This window comes from Corticium candelabrum, chromosome 3, assembly GCF_963422355.1.
Source record: "Corticium candelabrum chromosome 3, ooCorCand1.1, whole genome shotgun sequence".
Classification (NCBI taxonomy): Eukaryota; Metazoa; Porifera; class Homoscleromorpha; order Homosclerophorida; family Plakinidae; genus Corticium; species Corticium candelabrum.
Window position 1 is genome coordinate 4,554,167 of NC_085087.1, and position 9,661 is coordinate 4,563,827.

The 9,661-nt window shown below is 38.3% G+C and overlaps 1 protein-coding gene across 1 annotated transcript in view; it reads right to left on the minus strand.

Annotated features, from left to right (window-relative positions):
• Positions 1-1,200: 1,200 nt before the first annotated feature.
• LOC134177639 (protein sidekick-1-like) overlaps positions 1,201-9,661 on the minus strand; it is a 10,612-nt gene continuing 2,151 nt past the window's right edge. The window contains exons 4-17 of the mRNA XM_062644413.1: positions 9,238-9,504; positions 8,662-8,907; positions 8,339-8,596; positions 8,000-8,281; positions 7,647-7,943; positions 7,277-7,585; positions 6,812-6,882; positions 6,518-6,755; positions 3,412-3,726; positions 3,083-3,355; positions 2,720-3,019; positions 2,589-2,661; positions 2,455-2,531; positions 1,201-1,603 (exon numbers count right to left, since the gene is read on the minus strand). Coding sequence (XP_062500397.1) covers positions 1,383-1,603; positions 2,455-2,531; positions 2,589-2,661; positions 2,720-3,019; positions 3,083-3,355; positions 3,412-3,726; positions 6,518-6,755; positions 6,812-6,882; positions 7,277-7,585; positions 7,647-7,943; positions 8,000-8,281; positions 8,339-8,596; positions 8,662-8,907; positions 9,238-9,504 — 3,227 coding nt within the window. The 3' untranslated portion in view covers positions 1,201-1,382. The remainder of the gene's footprint in view (positions 1,604-2,454; positions 2,532-2,588; positions 2,662-2,719; positions 3,020-3,082; positions 3,356-3,411; positions 3,727-6,517; positions 6,756-6,811; positions 6,883-7,276; positions 7,586-7,646; positions 7,944-7,999; positions 8,282-8,338; positions 8,597-8,661; positions 8,908-9,237; positions 9,505-9,661) is intronic.

The window sequence follows — 9,661 nt, forward strand, 5'->3', positions numbered from 1 at the left end:
CACTTTTCTTCAGTCTGGATTCTACCGTATCAGTCAATAAAAATGAGAGGGTCCCTAGAAAGTGGGCGTGTTCCGTAGCATTGTAAAGTTGAAGCCTCCCCATTTCTAGAGGTCACGTTATGTTGCCTCTGAATCACGGAGCAGTATTTGCGATTCATTGTCCATGGTAACCAGAGAGAATGGACGACGCGCCAATCAACTACGCAAAACGTTCATGAAAGGGTTGAGCTAACTAGGACTAGAACTGTGTAATTCGATCATGTTTGCGATTGTCATGCCCCAGTCTGAAATTGTTTACGATTTATGTCACAAACAGGAGCAAAATGACAAGTGTTACGTACACAACAATTTATGATTCTAATAATCTAGATATAGATTTTGAAGAGCCGTAGTTAGTAATTTGCCATATGAGATTTTGGGCGCCATTTTGTGTTCAGTTTAATCCGGGATATACAAAGTTGTAGTTGCTTTGCAGAGTGACAGTGCTTGCAGAATGCCTTGCTGTTGTGCTTGGGGATGCAGCAATAGAACTGAGAAAGGGTACGAGCTGTATCGCTTTCCGACAGGCCCAACAAGAAAGATTTGGGAGTCTCAGTGCGAGAATCGCAGAGCCGACGGAAAGAAAAAGCTGAAAGGAAATGCCATTCCGACGATATTCCCTCATTGCAAAGCTGACTTTCGGAGAAAGCCTCCTTCAAGACGAAGAGTAGATCCGCAATCAAGAGCTCCCTTCGTCTTATCTAAATATAATATTGGATCATCCCTACTTTTCTTCCATGCAAGGAGCACAAGTCTCTCCAAATGACAGTGAGCATGCAATTAATATACAAAATATATTAATTTGGACTTGTGATGAAATAAAAGCATCTTTTCACTTTGGTAAACATCGAAACATTATTTGTTTGTTCTGCAGGAAAGACGGATGCAGTTGATCATGATGAAGGAAAATCATGATGCAGGAACATCTAGATGCTGTCATGTGGTTTTGACACCCTAGCTGTCTCAATGCTCTCACACAACAAAACGTACAATTTATCTATCACTATGATTATAACACTCTGCTAAATGTTTTATTGCAAACGATTACTCAGCTGAAAAACAGTATACCGAGTTTCCAATTTCGTGCGATGCCTAGTTGCTGCAAGAGGTAAGCTCATTCGAAGTCCCGTACACGATACCAAAACCCCGTACGCGGTACCAACATGTCCCGTATTCGATACCTAAATCTCATATATATCACACCGAGTAAGTAAAGCAGTCTATTGACATAATGCATTTCATATGAAACATTAGTTGTATAAAATAAAGACAACGCAGCACCTGTATAGCCACACTACTACTAAGATACAAAGCTACCAGCTGCACCTGCATCTGCTTCTGCTCTACAATACTGAGTCTTCAACCTCTCTTTGTTCCAAATCTGTCATGTCATCTTGTCCAACGCCTAGATGTTCTGCGGTAGTCAGATTCTCGCGTGATGAATATGGAGACGGTCCTGTAGATAGTGGGCGATGACCAGGTTTGAATGTACTGAATCCTGAGTCCATCTCATGTCTTGATATAGGACTCACATCGTATCCCATCTCAACATGTTCATGACTTCCTGGAACAGAGTAATTACTTAACCAAGCAACAATAGTATGACTAATTATGTAATATACGTATAGGTTATCATATGATTAGCATGCTGTATGCCTTAATTTTTACCAGCACGAAAGATGGGGTTATCACATGAGGCAAAGCTGAGGGTCTAATCCTGCTCTGAGTGCTAGTGAAAGCCATGTAGCACACTATTCAAACAATAAGTTATTGGTACTATAGTCACGTGACGTGTATAAGTATAAGTGAGAGTGTGATTTTAACTGAAGTGTGCAAGTGTGCAATACGTCATATACACCATTCAATACATGCTTGTCACTTGTCACACTTCACGTGATCACGATATAATTTGAGATTAATTCATATTTAAGGTGCAAAGTTATGTTATGTGTTTCAGAATGCTGTTGTTATGGCAATTTTAGATAGCACTTTAATTAATTGTAGATATAAATGTGGATACATTAAATAAATTATTAATAGTTAAGTTTCAATGATTAATTAAGCGGCATTGCTGCATGTACTAGTCAGCAAAATGTAAACCTAAAAGCTTCAAAATTTAATGTCATACATTTGCAGTCATATTAAATGACATTAAATTTGATATTAATATAAAAATACTTTGTCACGTGTGTGTGTGTGTGTGTGTGTGTGTGTGTGTGTGTGTGTGTGTGTGTGTGTGTGTGTGTGTGTGTGTGTGTGTGTGTGTGTGTGGAAGTATAGACCAGCTATGGGAGTATACGTGAGTTCATGTGAGTGTCGATTGCACATTGAAATCAACTTATCTTGCACATTTAATTAACTTAACTTAATTTCTATTTTCTAGAAGGACTATTTATGTCAACTAAATTCGCTCACCTTTGTAGTCGCTTTCATCTTGTCCTGGAAGAAACGAATCTTGAAAATCGAAAACAGATTCATCAGCTTTCTTAAAGCTACAGATATTTCAACATGAATCATAGCTATCAATCATATTCCGTACACATTTGTACCTAAAATTGTCTCCTGTGCTGAGAGGCCAACCAGAGTCTCCTGCATCTGACTTCTCATCTTCAAAGTGTGCAACTAAAATGCTACAATATTGAGAGAAATCTCTAATGGGTTAGTTAACATGATTACATACGTTTATAGCGTTTTTGTTCTTCCTTTTGAAAGCAACAAGTGCATGACTTATCTCGGTCTTTCTTGCAGCAGCAGAGTCCACAAAGAATGATCAACGTCATTAGAATGAATGCAGCAAGGACGCAAGATACTGTGATGGCAAGCCGCACTGCTGATTGGGTTTTGCTTTTTTCAGTTGGTTCATGTACTTGATTTGATGATTTTGAATGCACTGGTTGTGTGGTGTACACGACAGTTGACACAGATTGTGTACGACTGTAAGCAGTTGATGTCAATGGAGGTTGACTGGTAGGGAGAGACTCTAGAAATAGATAAACGGTTAATATCAATTTGTATATAATATATAAACAGTCGTATTCCAAACCAGTCATGACGATCATTGGAATGGATCCAAGACTCTCTTGATATCCATTAGTTGCTGTGACCGAGATGCTATATTTCGTGTTTGGAGAAAGTCCATCCAAAATAATCATTGTCTCGTTGCTGACTTTCTGCCGAGATCTATCCATGATGTCATTACTATAATAGACTGTATAGTATTGTATAACTCCATTGACTGAGTTTGGCAGCTGCCATGTCAGTGTAATTGTAGTACGAGTGATGTCAATAACTCGAATGGAAGTTGGTGAGCTTGGTACTAAAAAATAAGTCCCAGTCAACATATTCAAGTATACAATACTTTTCTATTCTTACTTCCTTCTCCTGTTCTTACAATCATACTGTAGCTCGACGGGCTGTCTCCTGCATTTGTAAACACGTTGATTTTAATTTCATAAAATGAATAGACATCGAGGTTGCTGATTGTAGAATTTCTCTCTAGCGAGGAAATTGTCTCGTTTAGAAGGATAATTTCCTTTTGAAATTTTAATTCTGACAAATGTTTGTAACATATGTGATAGCCTTTAAGAACGCCGTTGTGAGTTTCCAAAGGAGGTAGAAGCCATGTTAGTAATACTGTGTGAGGACCTGTTGCTTGGATGGATGTGATGGTTGGTGCAACGGATGGAACTGTTGAAAACAGATAGATGGACAGGTGTAAGTATAGATAGACTTGGAAATGTTTTGATTAGGACTACTACTAGACAAAGTGTTTGGCCAAATTGACAAGCAGGAGGATAGGCAACGGCCAACAAACATACACACACACACACACACACGCGCGCATGCATTGCACAAAATCTGTTTTAGTAAATTTACATGACCTACCTACCAACCTAAACACTTATTTGTATGTAGCAGTTTAGTCTCTTTGACGTGTAATGAACACTATAGTTATTCATAAACATACATACAAAGTACGTACACACACGTGCACACGCACACACACACACACACACACACACACACACACACACAAACAGACAGACAGACGGACAGACAAACAGCCAGACAGACAAACACACAGCCAGTGTTCACTAGTTTGTTGATTACGCAGTTTAGTGGTAGTTTATGGTAGTTAATTAAGACTCTTTCCATTTGATGTAAATGGCTTCGGCGATTTTAGTCTTTTTTATTAGTTTCAGACAGAGACATTGTCACAAGGGTTATTGTATACTGTATTTAGTGTTTGTAATTGTGCTTAAAATATATAAATAAGGACAGACAGACAGACATAGAGACCCACAGACAAACAGACAGACAGACAGACAAACAGACCGACAGACAGACACTTAGATAGACAGATGTTAACAACCAGGTTACAGTCAATGCTTTGATTGACGGCTCATCTCAAAAAGACGCTGCACGTCTGCTGTCTCTGCAGAGTAAGGGAGCTGGGGCTTGGCTCAGTGCTGTACCTTCCCCATAGAAGTTTGCACTATCACCCAACAGTTTTATTTTGGCAGCTTCAAAGAGGTTAGTTATTCCTGTCTCCTTTCCTGAGTGGATCAACAGGTGCGATTGTGGTCGAAATTTAGATACAAAGGGCTCTGACGCAGATGGATTCTACCTCCTAACATGCAAGAATGGTGGCAGCCCTGTGTGGACCCATGATTCGATAATTTCAGTATGGTCTGAGTGCCTGAGTTCAGTTCATCTGCCCCACAAGTGTGAGCCTAGGGACCGCTACACACATTCAAACAATCGGCCTGACATCCTAGTTTATGACTTGGAGACAGAATCTAACGTTGAGCTAGACGTGGCACTAGCTCACCCATGGGCATCAGACATCTTACCTCATGCAGCTACAACTGGGTAAAGCGCGGCAATGAGAAGGGAGCAAATCAAGGAAAACAAGTACGTCCAGGAACGACTACCCGGTGGATACTCACCAACTGTCATGCCTCTTGTATTCAAACTTTTTGGCCGTTGGGGAGAGAAAGCATCTGAGTACTTGAGGGTCCTCTCTGCTTTGTGAAGAGATGACAATAGACGATCCAACATTGCTGAGTTCAAGACACACTGGAGACGATGATTTTCGATCAAGCTGCAGCAATGCAATGCAAATGTGATCTCTAGGAAGATGGCAGTAATTTCAGCTGGACAAAAATCTTGCAGTGTCATTGACGAATATCAATTTGTTTTAAACTAAGTGGTTAAATGTATTCTGACCCCCTATGGGATAATCTGTTGTAGCCTTAAGAGTTTGTTGTTGATTTAGAGGAACTTTACTTAAAGACTAGCTTTTAAGCTCTTGATGGAAATTTCTTTGGATTTGAAAAATATATGTATTTGACAGACAGACCAACAGACAGACAGACAGACATAAGATAAACAGACAGAAGAACAGACAGACAGACAGGCAGAAATCTGCACCATCGAAAAGAGCCACAACATTCGAATTCAAATGATAGACCAGACATTGTGGCTTTTGACCCTGATAAGAGTTACCACGTTAACCTGGATATAGCTCTGGCACACCATTGGAGCTCTGATATTTTTCCAAATTCATCTGAGTCAGATGGTGCTGCTGCAGAAAGAAGAGAAGAGAGGAAGAAGGCAAAATATGCAAACGAAAATCTACCAAGTGGATCAACAGTCAGTTTTATTGCCTTAGTCATACAACACTTTGGACAATGGGGTGAAAAGGGGAAACATTCTGGAAAGGCTAGCCAAGAAGTCACGTGATAAACTTGGTTGAAATAACGCTTGCCGAGTTTCTAAACATCTGAAGATTATAGGAGATTATAGTATCTTTGAAATAAACTCGTTTGACAGACAAACAGATAGACAGACAGACAGACATACATACATACATACAGACAAACAGACAGACAGACTAGTCGTACGTAGAAACAAGCCCTATTGGCTTGGGTAGTATTTAGTTGCTTTGCTTAGATGGTGTATAATAGTTCAATGTTTGAATATATATGTATTGACAGACAGACAGACAGACAGACAGACAGACAGACAGACAGACAGACAGACAGACAGACAGAACGACAGACAGACAGACAGACAGACAGTTCATAATTTAAATTAGCTCATAAATCCACTGTTCACGTAGCATCAAAATACATTATAGTAAAATCTTCAAAATTATTGTCTTCCCACATTATCTTTCTTGCGTACATATATATATATATATAACTCTTCTTTCAAGTTTAGCTAGTCTTTTATTCTAAAATGTACATTAATTTGACATAATCGAGTTTGATCTAAGACATTATAGATAATGTTTGACAGACAGACAGACAGAAAAAGAGACAAACAAATGAATGAACAAACAGACAAAGAGACAAACAGTAATTAGACAACAGATGACCAGTTTTCTACATAAATGCTTGAACATTTTACGTTAATCGCTAACACTTACACAGTAACATTAGTTTCCTTCATTAACCACATTTATTGTTATTACCTCCTTCTTCTGTTTCAACCTCAATTTGGGAACTATATGGGCCAGTGTTGAGAGAATTATAGATTGATACAGAGACAGCATATGTACTCCTCGGTCGGAGATTTGTTAGCATGTATACCACTGATCTGTTCTGTCCTGGTGGAACTGTTGCTACCAACTCAGTATTGTTCAAACGAGAAATTCTGTAATTGATCATAAATCCTTGTAGCACTCCCTGAACTGTATGAAGTTCTGGTATCTAGAAAGATAGCACATGTGTACACAAAGCTTAGAAATGGTGGGTAGTGTTCCTACTGTCCAACGAAGAGAAATAGTGGTCGAGCTAACATTGACAACTGATAAGTTGGTAGGAGGTTTCAGTGGAACTAGGATAGCAAACAAAGTACAAACATAAACTTGTCTGTAAATTTACGTGTTTGCTTGCTTGTTTATTTGTATGTGTGTGTGTGTGTGTGTGTGTGTGTGTGTGTGTGTGTGTGTGTGTGTGTGTGTGTGTGTGCACGTGCGTGCATGTGTGTGTGTGTGTGTGTGTGTGTGTGTGTGTGTGTGTGTGTTGTGTGTGTGTGTGTGTGTGTGTGTGTGTGTGTGTGTGTGTGTGTGTGTGTGTGTGTGTGTGTGTGTGTGTGTGTGTGTGTGTGTGTGTGTGTGTGCACGGTGTACCTAATTCTTGTCAAATTTTTTCGTGTGTATTATTGCCTGTTTGTGGCCAAGACTTGATCAAGTTAAAGAAGCAAATGCCATTCACAAAACCCAATTTACCTCCTTCCAGTGTCTTGACCATAACTGGACTCGACCAGTTACTCCATAAAAGATCCATCCTATCACCAGTACTCGCTCTCAAACTGAACACATACCCAGTAAAAATAACCAAATCTGATATTGTTCTGTTATTCTGATCCGGTCTGATCCTCAATACAAGTGGCTTTAAATCAACGTCTCCGTTTATCTCACTGTACTGCAGCTCATAGAATTGTAAAATGCCATTGACAGGTCGAGGAGTTAGCCAATGAATTCGTATCGTATTCGAACTAAGCGGCAGTGCCTCAGAAATCAAAGGTATAGCAGGAGCTAATAATTAACAAATATATTTATATCGCATAGTATTATCAAATCATGTATAAACGATTACCTGCTTGATATGTAGTTGCTGTAGTAATGTTGCTATTTGGACTCGTTCCTATTGAGTTTTCTGCGGAAACAGCAAACTGATACTCAGAAAATGGAGTCAGATGGCCAATAGTGATAGAAGACGTGATATCTGCAACTTGAAATGCCACATTCCATGACTTTTGACCGACTTCTCGGTATTGTATTACATATACAGTAATGGCCGTATTTCCTGTAAATAAAGGTGGCGACCAATGAAGATTTATCTCATAGGAATTGATCGCAGTAGCTTGAACATTGAACGGAGGATCGGGTTTTCCTACACAGCAGGTACATAACTCAACAAACTAATTATTAAGAATTACTACTGTTTGCCTTGAATTATGACGTATGCAGAGCTGTTGAGTGAGCCCACCAAGTTTGTTATGATGCACGTGTATTGGCCCGTGTCGTATATAGAGACAGCAGTAATAGACAGAGTGCCATCTGATGATATAGAGATCTGTCTAGTAGAGCCTTGCTCCTCACGAATTCGAACTCCATCTTTCTCCCACATTACATCTGGAGTAGGTATACCAGACGACTGACATTGCAGCTTAAGAGTCCTCCGTACCGTCGTGGTGACATCTTGCGGAGACAAAAGTATTCGTGGTGGCACTAGATAATAGATTATTCCAAAGTATAAATACAATCGACACAAATGATGTAGCGAACCATAGATAGTTAGTCGTCTAACTGTCGTTGATTGTCCTAGATGGTTTATTGCTGTGCATGAGTAGATGCCATCATCAGTCGGTTGAACAGAGGAGAAATAGAGAGCGGCCGTTCCTACAGAACTGTTTCCTACAACTCTGTTAGATCGATGCCATGACACAGTCGGTTTAGGATCAGCATCCGCACGACAAGTGTAGTTCACCTCCATTCCAACTATAACCGTGGAGTTGGCAGAGGCAAACAAAATCTCGGGAACATCTGTGGAAAATATCATATACGTAGATTGCATTCTTACATACAAGGTCGTGCAGCTAATGACTTACATTGTACATTTACAATAGCAGCTGCTGTTGTCGTTCCAGCAACACTAGTTGCTATGCAATTATAGATTCCATCTTGTGTACGGTTAACTTTGTTTATTGTCAGTTGGTTTCCATAGTAACCAGTTAGTAGTGGTCCAAGCCATTGTATCACTGGTGATGGGTCACCGGTTGCTTCACAGAATAATGTCAGCGAAGATCCTTCAGATATGGTAACATTCACAGGTGCCCGAGAGATGATTGGTGGAACTATATTTAATAGACAATTTTAAAACCACATTTTAGATTAAGAATGTGGAAATGTATAATAAGAGTAGATAATACTTAATAAAAAATAAAAAATAAAAGTAAAAATAAAATAAAAAATAACATACAAACTAAAATTAAAAATAAAATAAAAAATAAAATAAAAAATAAAATTAAATGTAAACTTAAAAATAAAATTAAAAATAAAATTAAAAATAAAATTAAAAATAAAATGTAAAAATTAAAAATTGCAAAAATTATGTATTGCTTTAATATAAATAAACAATTAATTACTAAAATATTGATAAACTGTAAATACAAATGTCAACTTACTCTGCACATCAACTGATGCTTGGACAGTAACCATTCCAGCTGCATTTGATGCAGAACACTGATAGATGCCTTCATCTTCTACTGATGTGTTATGTATCAACAGAAATTCGTTTGTGATTGTGACATTGTGATCTTGCTGAAGTCGTCTTCCATTCAAAAACCATTCAATAGTAGGCATGGGATCTCCTGAAGCAGAGCAATTCAAACGAAGCTCCGACTTGATGTTGATGCTCACAGTCACAGGTGCAATGACAAATTTTGGTGGTACTACAAATATAAACAATAACTTAACTTATTAATTGTTAAAATATTAATTAATTAATTAGTCAATTAAATATTATTTAATCGACTAATAAAATAATAGATAAATTAATAAAAATAACTTAACTTATTATTTGTTTTAATATTAATTAATTAATTAGTT